We start from the raw sequence: 20,631 nt of genomic DNA, 5'->3' as shown, positions 1-20,631 counted from the left end.
AGGAGTTCATTTGATGAAGATTCTGAAAGTTTTTCATTCCCTCTGGTTAATGGAGGAGTTACCGGTGTATGCTGATCCTTGAGGGAGAGACCTAGTTGAATTGACTGATCCTTGGTGTATAGAGATACCTGTGTTTGCCTGTTCTTGATGATTGGGATCACCTGTATTTCCTGGACCATAGTGAATTTAGGGGCATTCTCCTGCAGACTTCTGTTTTTTGTGGATCTTTTAATCTGCGTTCCCTGCTCCTTGGTATACAGTGACATATGTGTCCCCTGCTCCTTGGTATACAAAGACATATGTGTCCCCTGCTCCTTGGTATATGATGACATACTGTATGTGTCCCCTGCTCCTTGGTCAATGGGGTCACCTGTATTTTTTGGTCCATAGTGGATGCAGGCACATTCACCTGTATTCCCCTGCTCATTGTGGGTGTAATAATCTGCGTTCCCTGTTCCTTGGTGAATGGGGTCACCTGTATTTCTTGGTCCATAGTGGATGCAGGCACATTCACCTGTATTCCCCTGCTCATTGTGGGTGTAATAATCTGCGTTCCCTTTTCCTTGGTGAATGGGGTCACCTGTATTTCTTGGTCCATAGTGGATGCAGGCACATTCACCTGTATTCACCTGCTCATTGTGGGTGTAATAATCTGCGTTCCCTGTTCCTTGGTGAATGGGGTCACCTGTATTTCTTGTTCCATAGTGGATGCAGGCACATTCACCTGTATTCCCCTGCTAATTGTGGGTCTTGTAATCTGCGTCCCCTGCTCCTTGGTGGACGTTGACATACGTCTTCCCTGCTCCTTTGTGGATGGATCTACTATCACTTCTACTTCCTGGCCTTTGGTTGATGGAATCACGATCTCTTGTATTTTCTGGCTCTTGGAAGATGGAATCACTATCACTCGTGCATCCTTATCCTTGGTGGATGGAATCACTATCACTCGTGGTTTCCCGTTATGGGTGAATGGAGTAACTTGTCTTTGCTCATCCTTGGTGAATGGCAGGACTTCTGTCTCCTCCGTGGTTTTAGCGTGTGATGCTTTCCCAGCTTCTGTGGTAAATGGAACCACTTGGGTTTCCTCACTGATGGATTCAACCAGTAGAGTTGATCCCATTTCATTGGGGGTTGGGTTATTATATCAATCTGGGGAGAGAAAAAAAAAAAGATTATTATTATTCCTGCTATTTACACTTCATTTATTGATGTCACACAGAATGTGTGGACATTTGAGGGGGTTTCCATACATATGTAAGTGAATGTCATCTGTGTTATGGAAATGATCTTCTGTGACACGTTTCTCTTTATAGGAATTCTATATAAACATGGAGAATATGGGGGTTCACGGCACTGGGAGTCCTTTCTCAGTGCACGGCTATCTATGCCAATACAAGTGTAAGTCGGAGTCCCTGTGGAATCTCTTACAGCTATTCACCCCGTATACCCAGACTTCAACCTTCTGTCCACCAAAAGGAAGAAATCCTAATGGGATCTCTCACTGCGCTGAGATCTTGGTGATAATGACCACCGATCTTCTACATTACACATGCAGGCTGTGCTTCCTGCTTGGTAGTGCTTGTGATTTAACCACTTCAGCTCCGGAAGGTTTACAAATAGAGCTTTCTTTTGGTGGTATTTGATCACCTCTGCGGTTTTTAGAGTTTGCGCTATTAACAAGAAAAGAGCGACAATTTTGAAAAAAAAAAAAACAATATTTTTTACTTTCTACTAAAAAATATTTCCAATAAAAAAATTTAAGAAATCCAAAGTTTTTTTTTATCAAATATGCAAAAAGTATTGCAGCGTTCAAATAAAATAAAGTGCAAAACATATTAAAGTGCATCAATTGTATACATTGTCCCAGTGATGGGTTGTAACATACAATATAACGATTGTTCATTCAAAAAAATTCAAAAGTTCATAAAAATATCCCAGTGCAAATGATGAATCCTAAAAGTTCCCACGTGAAGCTGTGTCCACCACCGAGAAGCTGCTCATGGTGTAGTATGAGCCTCTTCCTTTTTATATGAACTCTCATGTGATGTGTTGAGCTGACAAATTTTTCTGGAGGGTGTCCCTGTGGCCGGATGTCATTGAGAACCCAGACTTCCAGAGATCACGAGGTTTATTGTTAAATACCCCATTGCTGTCCTATAATGTAGACAGCATTTGGCTCTGGTGAGTTTGAAATTATCTTACACGGTGGTGGACACAGCTATACGTGGGAACTTTAACGATTCATCATTTGCACTGGGATATTTTTATGAACTTTTGATTTTTTTGAGTGAACAATCATTATATTGTATGTTACAACCCATCACTTGGACAATGTATACAATTGGTGCACTTTAATATGTTTTGCACTTTATTTTATTTGAGCACTGCAATCCTTTTTGTATATTTGACATTTTAGTGTATGTATATATTGTGCACTTTTTTGCTAGCAGCTTTTCACTTGGATCGTAAGCGCTGATTCACAATCTTACATTTTTTTTATCAGTTTTTAGGCCAAATTGTATTCTGCTACATATTTTTGGTAAACAAAATCCCAAAAAGCGTATATTGTTTTGTGTGCGCTAAAAGTTATCGCGTTTACAAACTATGGGAAAGATTTTTTATTGTTTTTATTAGTAATGGCGGCGATCAGTAATTTTTAGCGGGACTGCGACATTGCGGCGGACAAATCTGATAGGCACTGATAGGTAGCACTGATATGCAGCACTAATGGGCACTGATAGATAGCACTGATATGCAGCATTGGTGGGCACTGATAGGCAACGCTGATGGGCACTGATAGGCAGCACTGATGGGCACTGATTGGCGGCACTGATTGGCGGCACTGATGGGCACTGATAGGTGGCACTGTTGGGCAGCAATGATCGGCACTGATTGGCACTGATGGGTGGCACTGATCGGCACTGATGGGCACTGATAGGCAGCACTGGTGGGCAATAATGGGCACTGGTGGGCGGCACTGATAGATGGCAATAACGGCACTGGTGGGCAGCACTGATAGATGGCATTGGTGGGCAACACTGATAGAGAGGGCACTGGGGGGCTCTCTGAGCCCTGCTTGCCATCCCTGGTGGCCATGGTGGACATCCATGGTGGCTTAGTGGCACCCCCCCCCCCCCCAGGGCTGCACTGGTAATCAATGTTCTGATTACCAGCACAGACCCCCTCTGTGATCAGTGAGTAATTAGAAATACTCACTGATCACCCCGCTGCAGCACCGATCATCCCTCTTCTCCTCACTGACAGAATCTGTCAGGAGGAGAAGAGATCAAAGCCGTTACAACGGCTCTATTTACATTACATGACGGCTCTGATTGGACACAGCCGTCATGTGATCAGGAGGGCCAATCACAGGGCCCTCCTGCCGAATGATGTTGCTCTGTGTCCGAGGGACACAGACACATCGAGATCGCGCCGCTGCGGGTGCCCGCGGCAGCGCGATCTCTCTCCTTCTGAAGGACGTTCCGGAACGTCCGATCAGAAGGAGGAGACTCCCACCCGGCCGTATATTTACAATGGCCCGGGTGGGAGGTGGTTAAATGCCTCTGGGTTAGATTTTAGCACAAGCTGTTATCGGGTGGAGTTCTAAATGGGAGGAAATCGCCAGCTTTATGACTATAATAAAATGGACATAAGAAGTCCTGAATGGTGTGCAGATTTTATAGAATGTTTTTATACTAATGAGCTAACAAAATGAAGGCTGAAGAAAAACAACATGTACCTTTTTAATGTTGAGGACCCACCCATGCCTCACTCCTCTGACACATCAATATTTTCTTCCAGGTTCTGTACAGCGGCCATTTCCTATGCCTGCTGCAGGCTGTCACTTCTTTCTCTGGAGACGTCCTCTGATTCCATCCCTCCGCTGTTCATGCGCAAGGTAATTTTGTACAATCGGGCCGCGAGCATTCGCAGGACAATGTTAAAATGACTGTAAAAAATGTTTTCTATTAAAATAACAAAAATGGAATACTTACCTGCTCTTTGCAGTTGGTTTTGCACAGGGGAAGCCCCTATCCTCCCTGGCTGGAGCTCCTGGCCCCTCCCTCCTGTTGAGCACCCCCACAGCAAGCATCTTGTTATGGGGGCAGGAGAGCCGAGCCGCAGCTCAATGGATTCATTTAGCATGGAGCTGCTGTTCTGCTCCGCCCCCACTACTGTGTCTCATCCAATCAGGAGAGATAGTACCGGATGAAGCACTTGGGGACATCGTTGGATAGAGATAGTATTGGGGGGGGGCTGCTGCACACAGAAGGCTTTTAATCTTAATGCATAGAATGCACCTTCTGCCTTTACAACCACTGTAACCACTTCCGTACCGCCCACCGTCTATTTATGTCGGTACTTTGATGTTAAATACCGGGGGTTATGGCAGCAGACAGCAGCCATAATCCCGGTATTTTTTTAAATGACGGGCGGTCTGCTTTAACATTTGGGTGGTTCCAGAGGCGGATTCGCCACTGGATCACATTTATGGGCGGCAGGAGAGGTGCCCCCCCTTCCGCCCCTTCCCAGTTATTTTACACGCTTTACGGACCCTCCGGTAGCTGGGAAAATGATCCGGTCTGCTGTCTCCTCAGGCAGGAAGTTGAGTGAGGGCAAGATGGTCCCCACTCCACTCTATGGCCTTGGAGGACCAGAGCGACGTCATACATCACTTCCTAGCAACGGATTTAAAGAGCCCATTTTTTTTCATCATGGAAAAAATTTTTTTTTTTTTTTCTTTTTTAGTGTAGATGTGAGGTGTGAGGTCTTTTTGACCCCCTGATCTCACATTAAAGAGGACCTGTCCTGATTATTTCTATTACAAGGGATGTTTACTTTCCTTGTAATAGGAATAAAGGTGATCGAAATGTTTTTATTTTTAAAAGGACAGTGTAAAAATAAAAGATTAATAGATAGGAAAATAAAAAATGAAAGTGGTGGGGGGGGGGGGGGTATAAGCACTGCGCTCCTGGGTTATAGCAAAAAAGCACTCTTCAAATATACACGGTAGGCAGATAAATAGATGAATAAATTAAAATGTAAATAAATGACATATAATTCTAAATATAAATAGTAGACACATAAATGGATGAATAGATAAAAGTTCAAAATAAATAACATCTGATTCTACTATAATAATAAAAGTGCTTCAAAAAATGTCCTTCTATTCAAAGTGCATATGTGCAACAGCCAAGTTAAATGTGCCACCAAATAAATAAAGTGCATGTGTGATAGCCCATCTATAGGTATTATGTGCAAATAATGCAGGTAAGTGCAAACAAATAAATATTACATAAAGTGCAGAGTAGAAGAGCCGGTTCACACTGCCACCACTTGTCAGGCGACTTGGTCAAGTAGCGCTCCATTCTGTGCAATGGAACCGTTCTAATTAGAGCGACTCAAGTCGCTCTGACTTAGAAAAAGGTTCCTGCACTACTTGGGGGCGACTTCGGAGCGGCTTGCATTGACTTCTATTAGAGAAGTAGTTTGCAAGCCGCGATGAAGTCGTGCTGCACGAGGAGGGTTCAAAGTCGAGGTGACTTTGAGTTGCCCCAGTGTGAACCGACTCTTATGCCCCGTACACACGTTCAGATAATCGGACGACTTGTCGTTCGCATTTTGTTGCATGATACTAACATCGAATTCAACAATGCGTGATTTTTGTCGTATGATTCTGGAAAAGCTTCCTGGTTGCTTAGATACGTATCAGATGGTGCAAAACAAAAACAATGGCAGCCAGGCTTTTTCTGTGCTATTTTAGTGTTTCTGAGCATGCGCGGTCTTTGTCGATCGATTTTTAGCGTATGCATAGTGTACTGATGAAACGATTGTTGTTTGCGAGGCTGTCGTACCACAGAAGTTTTCCTGTTTGTCCCTTCGGATTTTGTTGGATGAACTGTCGTGATCGACTGTGGAAAGCTGTGTACTAACGATCAGATTATGGTGCGTTCGGGTCGAAAGCGAGTTTTGTCGTGCGATTATCGGAACGTGTGTACGGGGCATTAGTGCTGATTGTTTTCAAAATAAATTTAAGTTTATAAATAAATCATATAATGTGTAAACATATGGTGAAAGCGTAGTGCTTGAGGCTCCATTCACATTAGGTCGCTCCGACTTAGGGGGCGACCTGTGAAGTCGCGTGCAGGCGCGACTTGCACGGACTTCACATAATGGAAGTCAATGCAAGTCGCCTCCAGGTCGCCCCGAAGTAGTACAGGACCCTTTTTCTAAGTCAGAGCGACTTGTGTCGCTCCTATTAGAACGGCTCCTGTACTACCCATTGGGAGCCTGAGGACCGCGACTTGTCTGTCGCGGTCCAAGTCGTACCAGTGTGAATGCGGTCTGAATGTCCAATAGTAAAACTCTTGAAAAAAATCCTTCACAAGTTTAGGTCTTTAAATATATGTGGTAAATTCCTCCGCCTTCAATTTTGTGATCCAAAACGAAAATGAAAGGGCCCCGCCCCCGTTAGCTCGCGCACAGAAGCGAATGCATACGCAAGTCACGCCCACATATGTAAACGGAGTTCAAACCACACATGTGAGGTATCGCCGCAATCGTTAGAGTGAGAGAAATAATTCCATCCCCCGACCTCCTCTGTAACTCTAAACTGGTAATCTGTAGACATTTTTAAAGCGCCGCCTATGGAAATTTTTAAGTAGCAATGTTTTTTCGCCATTCCACGAGCGTGCGCAATTTTTAAGCATGACACTTTGGGTATCTATTTACTCGGCATAACATTATCTTTCACATTATAGGAAAAAATTGGGCTAACTTTATTGTTTTCTTATTTTTTAATTCAAAAAAGTGTATTTTTTCCAAAAACAATTATGTTTGTAAGACCTCCACGCAAATACTGTGTGATAAAAAATATTGCAACGATCTCTAGGGTCTCTGCTAAAAAATATATATAATGTTTGGGGGTTCCAAGTAGTTTTCTAGCAAAAAAATCTGATTTTTAACTTGTAAACAACAAATGTCAGAAAAAGGGGCGGTCCAGAAGTGGTTACTGTAAAAGTATAAATGTACTGTGTGCTTTGCACTGTGCAGTATTGTGGCTGTTTTCATTTTCTCTAGGGGGGTGACAAGGGGTACCGCCACAAGGTGCGTCCAGCGGCAATCACTGCAGGTAATAGCTAGCTGTGCAGAGAGCCGCGAATAGATGTGGCCACTGCTGACCCGCCTAAATCGCCGGTGTAAATGTAGCCTTAAACACTTTAAGACCGGAAGGATTTGCCCCCTTCCTGACCAGCCCCTATTTTGTGATTCGGCACTGAGTTACTTTAAAGGACAATTGAGCGGTCGTGCGACGCTGTACCCAAATAAAATTGATGTCTTTTTTTCCCACAAATAGAGATTTCTTTTGGTGGTATTTGATCACCTGTGCGATTTTTTTTTTTTTTTTTATTGTTTGCGCTATAAACAAAATAAGAGCGACAATTTTGAAAGAAAAAAAAACAATATTTTTCACATTCTGCTATATGACATTCTCAAAAAAAATTAAAAAATCTAAATTTTTTTAACATTTTAGGCCAATTTGTTTTCTGCTACATATTTTTGGTAAAAAAAGAAAATCGCAATAAGCGTATTTTGATTGGTTTGCACAAAAGTTATCGCGTCTACAAACTATGGGATAGGTTTATGTCATTTATAAAGATTTTTTTTTCTTACTAGTAATGGCAGCAATCTGCGATTTTTTGTGGGACTGCGACATTGCGGCAGACCCCTGACTGACATGTTTGACACTTTTGTGGGGACCGGTAACATTACCACAGTAATCCGTGCTAAAAATATGCATTGTTACTGTAATAATGACATTGGCAGGGAAGGGGTTAACATTATGGGTGATCAAGGGGTAAAATGTGAGCCCAGGGGAGTGATTCTAACTGTGGGGGGGCGTGTCTTGTGGAATGACCATAGAGACATGGGATCCTATATAGAAGGAGCTCTATGATCATTCCAGAGAGAAGAACGGTCGGCTGTGTTTACAATAGCTGACCGTTCTTCTCTCTCAGCGGGGAACGATCGCGGGTGTCAGGAGGCAATCGGAGCCGCCTGCCCCATGCATCGTCTTCCCCGCCCCCTAGCCTTCCTAGAGCGAGCGCTGTACATGTATGGCGATTCGTCTGGGAGCGGCTGCCTGCCGCAGTACATCTGCGGCGGGTGGTCGTAAACTGGTTAAACTGAATGCACAATAGTGGGTTGAAACCATGTTTTTCATTGCATAGAAATCAGACATGCGGCACCCCAATGTATCTGTATGGTGGGAACGGGGAACATAGAGAATATTTGTTTTTCTGCATCCTAGCTTTGAGCCTGCATTAACCGCCTAAGGACTTCCCCAGGTACATATACTGCCGCAGGGCAGCCCTTAAGTGCCAGATCATGTACCTGTACATGATTTTTTTCTTTGGCTCTGGGGCGCGTGCGCACACTGCTGAAACCCCGCTACCGCTGTGATTGGACACAGAGCGAGCCAATCAGTGGGTCCGGCGGATCGGTTGGCCATGAGAAACCTGGCAATCATTCCGTGAGAGGCAGAACGGCGGTCTGCCCATGTAAACAAGGCAGATCACCATTCTACTAGTAAGGAAGACAGAGATCTTGTGCTTCTGCTAAGCAGGAACACAAATCTCTGTCTTCCTTCAGTTAAACCATCCCCCACCCAGTAAAAAAGCACTCCCTTGGAGCACATTTAACTGTTCGATCGCCCCTGATGTTAACCCCTTCCCTGCCAGTGCCATTAGTACAGTGACAGTGCAAATTTAATTTTTTTATTTCCAATGGTCAGTGTATTAGTTGTTACTGGTGCCCAAAAAGTGTCAGGTTTGTCCGCCGCAATGTCGCAGTCCAACTAAAAATCTCTGATCGCCACCATTACTAGTAAAAAAATAAAAAGCCCATAAATCTTTCCCCTAGATTGCAGACGCTATTACTTTTGTGCAAACCAATCAATATACACTTATTGGGATTTTTTTTACCTGAAGTATGTAGCAGAATACATATTGGAATAAATTGATGAAGAAATTTGATTTTTTACATTTTTTTATTGGATGTTTTATAGCAGAAAGTAAAAATATTTTTTTCAAAATTGTCGCTTTTTTTTTTCTTTATAGCGTCAAATGCCACCAAAAGAAATCTCTATTTGTGGGGAAAAAAAGGACATCATTTTTTTTTTGGGTACAGCGTCGCATCACAGCAAAATTGTCAGTTAAAAGAATGCAGTGCTGTATTGAAAAAATGGCCTAATCAGGAAAGTGGGTGAACCTTCCGGAGCTGAAGTGGTTAATCAATGTTAACCAACGCGCCTGGTGTAGACAAACCCTAATTGTTGATTCTCCATTACTGAGAACCCATACAGGGAGCATGGAACCATCATTTGGAATGGTAATGACTAGAGCAGAGCTTCACTGCTGACTCTGATCCACTTTACTTTACTTTTTTCGGAAAGCAATGTCTGTTATCCATGGTGGAGATTTCTATTGTGGAGATTACCATGGTGGAGATCTCTATGGTGGAGATATCCATGGTGGAGATATCCATGGTGGAGATATTTATGGTAGAGATATCCATGGTGGAGATATCCATGGTGGAGATCTCTATGGTGGCAATATCTATGGTGGAGATCTCTATGGCGGAGATCTCTATGGTGGAGATTTCTATGGTGGAGATATCTATGGTGGAGATATCTATGGTGGAGATTACCATGGTGGAGATCTCTATGGTGGAGATTACCATGGTGGAGATCTCTATGGTGGAGATATCTATGGTGGAGATTACCATGGTGGAGATCTCTATGGTGGAGATCTCTATGGTGGAGATCTCTATGGTGGAGATTTCTATAGTGGAGATATCTATGGTGGAGATCTCTATGGTGAAGATTTCCATGGTGGAGATATGTGTGTAATAAACATTTCTTGGTTCACAGATACAGCACCTCTTACCCAGACTGGTCTTGGAAACAAGAAGAGAAGGTATAATGGAGGAAGAGATAGACACCCCGATTGTGTTCAGCGCCCTCTCCCTTCCTGCTGCAGAGTGGAAAGAAGCAGCGCTGTCTCTATGGCGCCAGACACGTGTCCAGGAACTTTTTAAAAATAATTTATTCCAGGTACGGCTTTGTATTTTCAGGGACAGAATTTATCCAATGACAGGATCTCAGGACACACGCAAAAGAGGTCAACTTTTAACATGTCAGACCAAAAATTATAAATAAAAATAGATGATTTAGGATTGTTGTCATGGATAACTGCACATCTTTCTTCCCTATGTCTAAGCTGAATATCAGGCGGGTATAAAAGACACAAATGAATGAATGCAGCTCCGTATGAATGAATAGAGCCTTACATTTATTTCTTACAAGCAGTAGAAGTACATGAATTTGACTTAGAAATCAGCCACTTACAGTGCCTGGGAGAGGGAAAGCAGCACAAAGGGACAGTCAGTTGGGCTGCAGTGCAAGGAGCATGCTGATAGTAGGAAAGAGCAGAGATGAGCTCATAAGAGTGATGCATCCCATTTAGCCCTGCTTCACACCAGTGTGATTTGTTATGCGATTTGACATTTCAAAATCACACGACAAGTCGCACCCTTTGCCAGCAAAGAAACCGCTCGAATCGTTGCAACTTAAATCGCAGCGACTTTAACCACTTGCCGCCCGCCCGCCGTCAATTGACGGCGGAGCGGTGTGACCATTATTCTGGGAAGACGTCATATGACGTGATCCCAGAAAAGCAGGGCAGGCACGCGATTGTGTGCGCGCCGCCCTGCACTGCCGGTGTCGGGGTGTCCCCGGGACACCCCCCGTCACCGGCAGGGGGGAAACAGCCAATGGGCATGGCTGTTTCCCACGTGATCAGCTGTGTTCCAATGACACAGCCGATCACAATAGAGAAGCCCGGAAGATGACCGCGCAGCGCGGTCATGTCGGTGGCGCTGTGTTCCATAGGAACACAGCTGTCACCGGCATTAGTAAACAGTCACTGACAGTGACTGTTTACTATGTGATCGGCTGTGAATCCATTCACAGCCGATCACAAAATGTAAACACAGAGCAGTAACTCACTGTTACTAGCTCTTCTACCCTCACACAGTTTCCAGTGTGAGGAGAGCAGAGCCAGAAACAGTGAGTTACTGCTCTGTGTACCTGTAAAAGTAAAATCACAAAAATAAATGTCCCCACACAGTCCTCAGCCCCCCCCCAATTGCACCTGTCACCCAACAGTCACCTCATCAGTGCCCAGAAATTGACACCCATAAGGCTACGTTCACATGTGAGCGTAGCGATCGCGGGCAGAATCACTGCGATTCTGCCCGCGATCCGGAAATCATTGCAAATTGCGGGACGCCTGTGCGTTGCCCGTGATTTGCAATAGCACCCCAAACGCTGTGCGATGCCGCGATTTCCACCTGCCGAATCGCGGTAACATCGCGCAAACAACGCATGACGCCCAAAAAAGGTACAAGAGCTTCTTTGGGGCGTCATGCGTTGTTTGCGTGATGTTACCTCGATTCGGCAGGCGGAAATCGCAGCAACATCGCACAGCGTTTGGGGTGCTATTTATTGCAAATCACGGGCAACGCACAGGCGTCCCGCCATTTGCAATGATTTCTGGATCGCGGGCAGAATCGCAGTGATGCTACCCATGATCGCTACGCTCACATGTGAACGTAGCCTAAAGTTCACCGGTCACCAGAGACTGCCATCAGTACCGCCGTGCACCATCGCCCGTCACCTGTCACCCATCAGTGACCATCGCCCGTCACCTGTCACCGCATCAATCACCGTCACCTGTCACCCCATCAGTCATCGTCATCTGTCACCCTATCAATCATCGTCACTTGTCACCCCATCAGTGATCATCACTTGTCACCCCATCAATCATCGTCACTTGTCACCCCGTCAGTGATTGTCATCTGTCACCCCATCAATCATCGTCACTTGTCACCTCATCAATCATCGTCACCTGTCACCTCATCAATCATCGTCACCTGTCACCCCATCAGTCATCGTCACCTGTCACCCCATCAGTCATCGTCACCTGTCACCCCATCAGTCATTGTCACCTGTCACCCCATCAGTCATCGTCACCTGTCACCCCATCAGTCATCGTCACCTGTTTGCCATATACATGCAATCACTTACCGACCGCCTAACGACTATATGCGTCGGCCATTAAAAGCTAAATGCTGGGGTTATGGCAGCAGATAGCTGCCATAACCCCGGTATTTTTTTAAACGGCGGGCGGTCGGCTTTCAGATAAGGGTGGTCCCAGTGGCGGATTCGTGGCGGAATTACCCTTACGGTGCAGGGGAAGAGGTGCCCCCCCCCCTCCTGCCGCATCCCAGACGTTTTCCCAGTTTACCGGACCCGCCGTCAGCGGGGAAAACTATCCGGTCCCGGATCCTCAGAGACAGGAAGTCGAGTGAGGGCAAGATGGCCCTCACTCGACTCTATGGTCTTGGAGGACTGGAACTACGTCAAAAGACGTTGCCTAGCAACCGGTTTAAAGGGCCGTTTTTTTTTTTTCCTTTTTCAACAATTTTTTTTTTTTTTAAGTGTAGTTTTGAGGTGTGAGGTAACCTGCAGAAATTTTTAAAATGTTGCCTATGGGGATTTTTAAGTACCAATGTTTGGCGCCATTCTGTGAGCATGCGCAATTTTGAAGCATGACATGTTGGGTATCTAATTACTCAGCGTAACATTATCTTTCACATTATGGAAAAAAAATTGGGCTAAAATAACTGTTTTCTTATTTTTTTAGTTAAAAAAAAGTGAATTTTTTTCAAAAAAATTGCATTTGGAAGACTGCTGCGCAAATATGGTGTGATAAAGAATATTGCAACGATCTCCATTTTATTCTCTAGGGTCTCTGCTAAAAAAAAAATATATAATGTTTGGGGGTTCTAAGTAGTTTTCTAGCAAAAAAAAAATGATTTTAGCTTGTAAACACCAAGTGTCAAAAATAGGCCCAGTCTTAAAGTGGATAAACGGACAACTTTGTGAAAAGTGCTACTTGGATGTTAGGCCTCTGTATGTGGCCAGGCTGTGAAAAAGTGTTACACATGTGGTATCGCCATACTCAGGAGGAATAGCAGAATGTATTTTGGGGTGCAATTTTTGCTATGTACATGCTATGTGTTAGAAATATTGCATAAATGGACAGCTTTGTGTAAAAAAAATGTGTTTTCATTTTCTTTCCACATTTTCCAAAAACTTGTGGAAAAAAATGACATATTCAAAAGACTCATTATGCCTCAAAAATTATACGTTGGGCTGTTTGCTTTCCAAAATGGGGTCATTTTATGGGGGTTTCCATTGTCCTGGTGCTCCAGGGCCTTCAAAAGTGCGATAGGTTGTCAGGAAATTATATGTGTAATTTGTGCTCCTAGAATGCCGGACGGTACTACTTGGATGTTAGGCCTCTGTATGTGGCCAGGCTGTGAAAAAGTCTCACACATGTGGTATCGCCATACTCAGGAGGAGTAGTAGAATGTGTTTTAGGGTGTAGTTGCAAGTATACATATTCTGTGTGAGAGAAATAACCTGTTAATACGTCAATTTGTAAAAACAAAAAAAATCTTCATTTTGCAAAGAGTTGTGGGAAAAAATGACAACTTCAAAAAACTCACCATGCCCCTTATAAAATACCTTGGAATGTCTACTTTCCAAAAAGGGGTCATTTGGGGGGTATTTGTACTTTCCTGACTTTTTAGTGTCTCAAGAAATGAGATAGGCCTTCAGTACATCAGGTGTGGTCAACTGTGATCAATTTTCAATGATTAGCACCATAACTTGTGGACTCTATAACTTTCACAAAGACCAAATAATATACACTTATTTGGGTTATTTTTACCAAAGATAAGTAGCAGTATAAATTTTGGCCAAAATTTGTGAAGAAAAATTACTCATTTGCTAAATTTTATGACAGCAACAAAGAAAAATGCGTTTTTTCACAATATTTTCAGTCTTTTTTTATTTATAGCACAAAAAAATAAAAAACCCAGTAGTGATTAAATACCATCAAAAGAAAGCTCTATTTGTGTGGAAAAAAAGGACACAATTTTTTTATGGGTACAGTGTTGCATGACTGAGTAATTGTCATTCAAAGTGTGAGAGCGCTGAAAGCTGAAAATCAGTCTGGGCAGGAAGGGGGTGAAAGTGCACTGTAGGCAAGTGGTTAAAAAAGGTTCCTGCACTACTTTTTTTGCTATTTCATTGCAACTTGCATAAACTTTAGTTAAATGAAGTCACAAGCTGTAATGGAATTGGAGGCCCAAATCACACTGATCTGCTGCTTTCAAATGAAGTAGCGCAGTTTCAAAGCCGCACTACAGGTAAAGAGATCCCGCTGCTCACAGGTGATATCCTCTGGCTATGGTACTCGGACTGCGCTGCTCACAGGTGATATCCTCCGGCTATGGTACTCGGACTGCGCTGCTCACAGGTGATATCCTCCGGCTATGGTACTCGGACTGCGCTGCTCACAGGTGATATCCTCCGGCTATGGTACTTATACTGCACTGCTCACAGGTGATATCCTCCGGCTATGGTACTCGGACTGCACTGCTCACAGGTGATATCCTCCGGCTATGGTACTCGGACTGCACTGCTCACAGGTGATATCCTCCGGCTATGGTACTTATACTGCACTGCTCACAGGTGATTTCCTCCGGCTATGGTACTCGGACTGCACTGCTCACAGGTGATATCCTCCGGCTATGGTACTCAGACTGCACTGCTCACAGGTGATATCCTCCGGCTATGGTACTCGGACTGCACTGCTCACAGGTGATATCCTCCGGCTATGGTACTCGGACTGCACTGCTCACAGGTGACATCCTCCGGCTATGGTACTCGGACTGCACTGCTCACAGGTGATTTCCTCCGGCTATGGTACTCGGACTGCACTGCTCACAGGTGATATCCTCCGGCTATGGTACTCAGACTGCACTGCTCACAGGTGATATCCTTCGTCTATGGTACTCGGACTGCACTGCTCACAGGTGATATCCTCCGGCTATGGTATTCGGACTGCACTACTCACGGGTGACATCCTCCGGCTATGGTACTCGGACTGCACTGCCCACAGGTGATATCCTCCGGCTATGGTACTCGGATTGCGCTGCTCACAGGTGATTTCCTCCGGCTATGGTACTCAGACTGCACTGCTCACAGGTGATATCCTCCGGCTATGGTACTCGGACTGCACTGCTCACAGGTGATATCCTCCGGCTATGGTACTCGGACTGCACTGCTCACAGGTGATTTCCTCCGGCTATGATACTAGGATTGCGCTGCTCACAGGTGATTTCCTCCGGCTATGATACTAGGATTGCGCTGCTCACAGGTGATATCCTCCGGCTATGGTACTCGGATTGCACTGCTCACAGGTGATCTCCTCCGGCTATGGTACTCGGACTGCACTGCTCACAGGTGATATCCTCCTGCTATGGTACTGGGACTGCACTGTGAATGAGGTGAATGCCACTGCTGCAGACACATGAATAAACGAATGATAGTATGGCTGCACTCTCATGCGATGCAAAAAAATTGCTTTATTTTTTTTTTTTTAAAAAGCCGCACTGGTGTGAACTGTCCAGCCACAGACACAGGAGGAACGAGTAAAATCGCCTCCCCTGTGGCAAAGGGGTTCTGTGGCAGAGCTGTATAAATCTCAGAACTGGATGGAAAGAAATTGAGATCCTTTGGCAGGTAAACCTGCTGCCTTTATGTATTTCAGATCTTTATTTAGCTGTTTGCAGTTCAGCTTTAAAAATTAATTTTACCATTAAAAATCTACATGTGAGTGCATAGGGGGCGTGTCCTTGTTACTAAATGATCCCTGATCTAGGTCATTTTTTATTTTATTATTATTATTATTTTTGTTTTTTTACGCACACTTTTTTTTTTTTCTCTGCAAGTAAGTGTCTCTCTCCTCCATTCACAGAGAAAGAAAACACGGGTACATAATGATTGTTGAGACGTGATTGTGTGGCATCATATCCAATTAATAGGAAAAGGTAGAAAAATGTGTAGGACTTTGAAGGAGGTGACCATAAATCCCATAAAAAAAAACAGTACTCAAAATTGTATTAAAATAAAAAATATTTATTACATCATAATAAAAGTAATTAAAACCAACACATGGAAAATGTATAGAAAAGTGCTGTGTGACATCTTCCTAAAGCACCCATTACATGCCCGTTATGTGCCAAGATCTGGTATATATAAAGGCACAGTTATGGCGATCGTATCACGTGTCCGGGCCAAACAGGATTCTAGTGCATCATATGCCAATCGATCACTACGCGTTTCGCTCACAGCTTCCTCAGGAGATCTTATTGGTGTCAGACCGAAAGGGGAGGACATAAAGCACCCAAACCAGCCAGGTAGAATGGAGGGAGGTCACCAGTGAGAACCAATGTTCCCTCTAATTTTTTACTGTGCTGAGCAAATAAAAAAATTTCTGAGCGCAAACCTTTAGACTGAGCAATGGGGGGGGGGGGGGGGCGACGTCAATGCAGAGTGACCAGCGTGCCCCCAATCAATTGCAGAGTGCCACAGCAATGCCCCCAATCAATTGCAGAGTGCCACAGCAATGCCCCCAATCAATTGCAGAGTGCCCACAGCAATGCCCCCAAAAAATTGCAGAGTGCCTACAGCAATGCCCCCAATAAATTGCAGAATGCACAGCAATGCCCCCAATAAATTGTGAGTGCCCACAGCAATGCCCCCAATAAATTGCAGAGTGCACAGCATTGCCCCCAATAAATTGCAGAGTGCACAGCAATGCCCCCAATAAATTGCAGAGTGCACAGCATTGCCCCCAATAAACTGCAGAGTGCACAGCAATGCCCCCAATAAATTGCAGAGTGCACAGCATTGCCCCCAATAAATTGCAGAGTGCACAGCAATGCCCCCAATAAATTGCAGAGTGCACAGCATTGCCCCGAATAAATTGCAGAGTGCACAGCAATGCCCCCAATAAATGCAGAGTGCCACAGCAATGCCCCCAATAAATTGCAGAGTGCCACAGCAATGCCCCCAATAAATTGCAGAGTGCACAGCATTGCCCCCAATAAACTGCAGAGTGCACAGCAATGCCCCCAATAAACTGCAGAGTGCACAGCAATGCCCCCAATAAATTGCAGAGTGCACAGCAATGCCCCCAATAAATTGCAGAGTGCACAGCATTGCCCCGAATAAATTGCAGAGTGCACAGCATTGCCCCGAATAAATTGCAGAGTGCACAGCAATGCCCCCAATAAATGCAGAGTGCCACAGCATTGCCCCCAATAAATTGCAGAGTGCACAGCATTGCCCCGAATAAATTGCAGAGTGCACAGCAATGCCCCCAATAAATGCAGAGTGCCACAGCAATGCCCCCAATAAATGCAGAGTGCACAGCAATGCCCCCAATAAATGCAGAGTGCCACAGCATTGCCCCCAATAAATTGCAGAGTGCACAGCATTGCCCCCAATAAATTGCTGAGTGCACAGCAATGCCCCCAATAAATTGCAGAGTGCCACAGCAATGCCCCCAATAAATTGCAGAGTGCCACAGCAATGCCCCCAATAAATTGCAGAGTGCCACAGCAATGCCCCCAATAAATTGCAGAGTGCCACAGCAATGCCCCCAATAAATTGCAGAGTGCACAGCAATGCCCCCAATAAATGCAGAGTGCACAGCATTGCCCCCAATAAATTGCAGAGTGCCACAGCAATGCCCCCAATAAATTGCAGAGTGCACAGCATTGCCCCCAATAAATTGCAGAGTGCCACAGCAATGCCCCCAATAAATTGCAGAGTGCACAGCAATGCCCCCAATAAATGCAGAGTGCACAGCATTGCCCCCAATAAACTGCAGAGTGCACAGCATTGCCCCCAATAAATTGCAGAGTGCACAGCATTGCCCCCAATAAATTGCAACCTGCATGGAGTGAATTGATATCCCTGGGTACGATCATGGCAGCGATCCTCCGCTCTCCCCAGCACTTCCAGCGATGCCTCCTGGCTGAGTGGATCTTCTGGTGTTTGACCACCATCCGTAAGTGACTTGGCCCCCGCGAGACCCCCCCCGTGCACTTACCTTAAGGACGGTCACGGACCCGCTCACTTCAGTCCCCGGCTTCCCGCGTCTCCGTGCTCCCAAGTCCCGGCGCCTCCTCCTCGGCCAATGGCATGAAGTTGGCCTTTCGGCCAATCAGGAAGCAGGAGGACCCGCTCCCTGATTGGCCAGGAGGAGGATCCATGTGACAATAGCGAATTTTCATTCGCTATTGTCATACAATGGGCGTGCTCTCAGGGAGCACGCTCTGCTCCCCGGCCGCCTCGTCTGCGCTGTTTAACTAGGTGCGCGGTCTACATAGCTGCTTGCGCGGGACCATAAATTTCACTGCACGTCCGCGCATGCGCGCACTTTAGGGGGAACATTGGCACTGAGAACCATTCCGAGAGGGACGAACACCAGGCTCATGGGAGTCCTGCCCTGAGACCACACAAACTTGAGATAGTAGCCAAAGAGAAGAAAATGTCTTCCAACTTTCAATACATAAGGCAGAAGGATAATAGTGGCAACAGGGTTGTTCCTGCACTTGAAAGGTCCACCATACAAGACTTCTGTCTTATTATTTAGGAACCTCGGCTCCTCTCTGTGCTTATCCGCTCCACGGGGGGAGGCCGCTCCAGCAGGGAGATTTAGGAGATGTCCACTCCATGGGAAACAAGGAAAACACGGGGGCGGGCTCACAGTGATTGATCACTGTGATAGCCAATCAGAGGCTATCACAGTGATCAGATGACCTGGAATCGGGTGTTCCGGGGTTCCGATCGTTAGTACTGGGCTCCCGCTGAGACCCCCCCCCCCTGGTCTCTGTGCTGTGAGCGCACCGCGTGGCGCGCTCACAGCACAAAGGAAGATATACAAATATGCGGCCCCATTGAAAAAAGCCTAGTCCGGTGGGGCCCCATATTTGCGTACGGTCTGCATGAAGGGGTTAAGGCTAAAATGCTTCTCGTCCAACTTGATTGTGTGACCACGTGTCCTATTGAGCAACCTGAGACTGAACAGTTTCCTCCATATACTGGATACACTATTTATATATTGGGATCATATCTCCTCTTAAGAGTCTCTTCTCCAGGGAAAAGAAGCTTAAAGTGTGTATCCTTTCCTCATAACAGAGCTGCTCTTCTCTGGACCCTCTTCAGTTCCAGCACATCCTTCCTGAGGACCGGTGCCCAGAACTGGACGGCATACCCAGTGTGGCTTATCCAACGTTTTATAAACAGGTAGAATGATAGTCGTATCTCTTGAGTACGTCCTCTATTTAACCACTTCCCGCGAATCTATGTAGCTCTACGTCAGCTCGGACGTGTAAGTGGTATTACCGGGGTGATGCCTGCAGCTAGAGACAACATCCTAGTACCATTTTTTAGAGCCGGTGGTTGGTTTTCAGGTGAACACGGTCGCTGCGGCTCGGGTGCCGCTTGGCTGTTACCCTAGCGAGCGGGGCGGGGCCTCCCTCACCGCCTTCTGCGGCTCTGCTCGGGTCTCCCGTCCCTCCGGCGCGTCCGCCGGCTGGTTGGAGTCCAGGTTTGATCGGGTCTCCGATGTAGTAACCCGGAAGCAGCATGATGACGTCACGTCCGGGTTACTCGGCGGCTAAAGGGGCTGAATTTAAAACTGTCACTATTCAAAAATGCACATTTCGGCATTTTTAATGCATTGAAGTGCAGTGGAGGGGTTTGGTGTCTTTTAGACCCCCGATCCCTCCATAAAGAGTACCTGTCACTCCTATTACTGTCACATTCCCCCCGATCCCTCCATAAAGAGTACCTGTCACTGCCTATTACTATCACATACCCCCCGATCCCTCCAAAAAGAGTTCCTGTCACTGCCTATTACTGTCACATTCCTCCCCGATCCCTCCATAAAGAGTACCGTCACTCCTATTACTGTCACATTCCCCCCGATCCCTCCATAAAGAGTACCTGCCACTGCCTATTACTATCACATTCCTCCCTTATCCCTCCATAAAGAGTACCTGTCACTCCTATTACTGTCACATTCCCCCCGATCCCTCCATAAAGAGTACCTGTCACTCCTATTACTGTCACATTCCTCCCCGATCCCTCCATAAAGAGTACCTGTCACTGTCACTGCCTATTACTGTCACATTCCCGCCGATCCCTCCATAAAGAGTACCTGTCACTGCCTATTACTGTCACAAGGGATGTTTAGATCTCAGAATCGCAGATACAACTGCAATTCAAGCAGCGCAAATTTCCCGTATCCACTTAAGTGCAAGGGGTGTTTACATTGGTTGTGACAGCAGTAAAAGTGATCAGTTTTTTTATTTTTTTTTAAACTGTGCTAAAATTAAAAAATTGAATAAAATAAATAGAAAAAAAATGTTAAAGTGCCCCGATCGGCGCGAGCTCTCGCACGAAAGAAAACGCATACAGAAGTCAAGCCCGCATGTGAAAGCGCTGTTCAAACCACACATGTGAGGTATCGCCACGATCGCCAGAGTGAGAGAAGGAATTCTAAAAAAAAGAACTACTCTTTAACTCTAAACTGTTAACCGTTTAAAAATTTTAAATCATCGCCTATGGAGATTTTTATT

At 45.4% G+C, this 20,631-nt stretch overlaps 1 protein-coding gene across 1 annotated transcript in view; it reads left to right on the top strand.

Annotated features, from left to right (window-relative positions):
* FANCA (FA complementation group A) overlaps positions 1 to 20,631 on the top strand; it is a gene marked incomplete at its 3' end in the record, with an annotated part of 185,566 nt that overhangs the window by 124,867 nt on the left and 40,068 nt on the right. Inside the window, exons 27-28 of the mRNA XM_082257122.1 lie at positions 3,802 to 3,898; positions 9,932 to 10,114. Coding sequence (XP_082113248.1) covers positions 3,802 to 3,898; positions 9,932 to 10,114 — 280 coding nt within the window. The remainder of the gene's footprint in view (positions 1 to 3,801; positions 3,899 to 9,931; positions 10,115 to 20,631) is intronic.

The sequence above is a fragment of the Pelophylax lessonae genome (genome assembly GCF_965119305.1).
Source record: "Pelophylax lessonae genome assembly, chromosome: 4".
Taxonomy (NCBI): Eukaryota; Metazoa; Chordata; class Amphibia; order Anura; family Ranidae; genus Pelophylax; species Pelophylax lessonae.
This window is presented reverse-complemented; position numbering and strand designations above follow the sequence as displayed.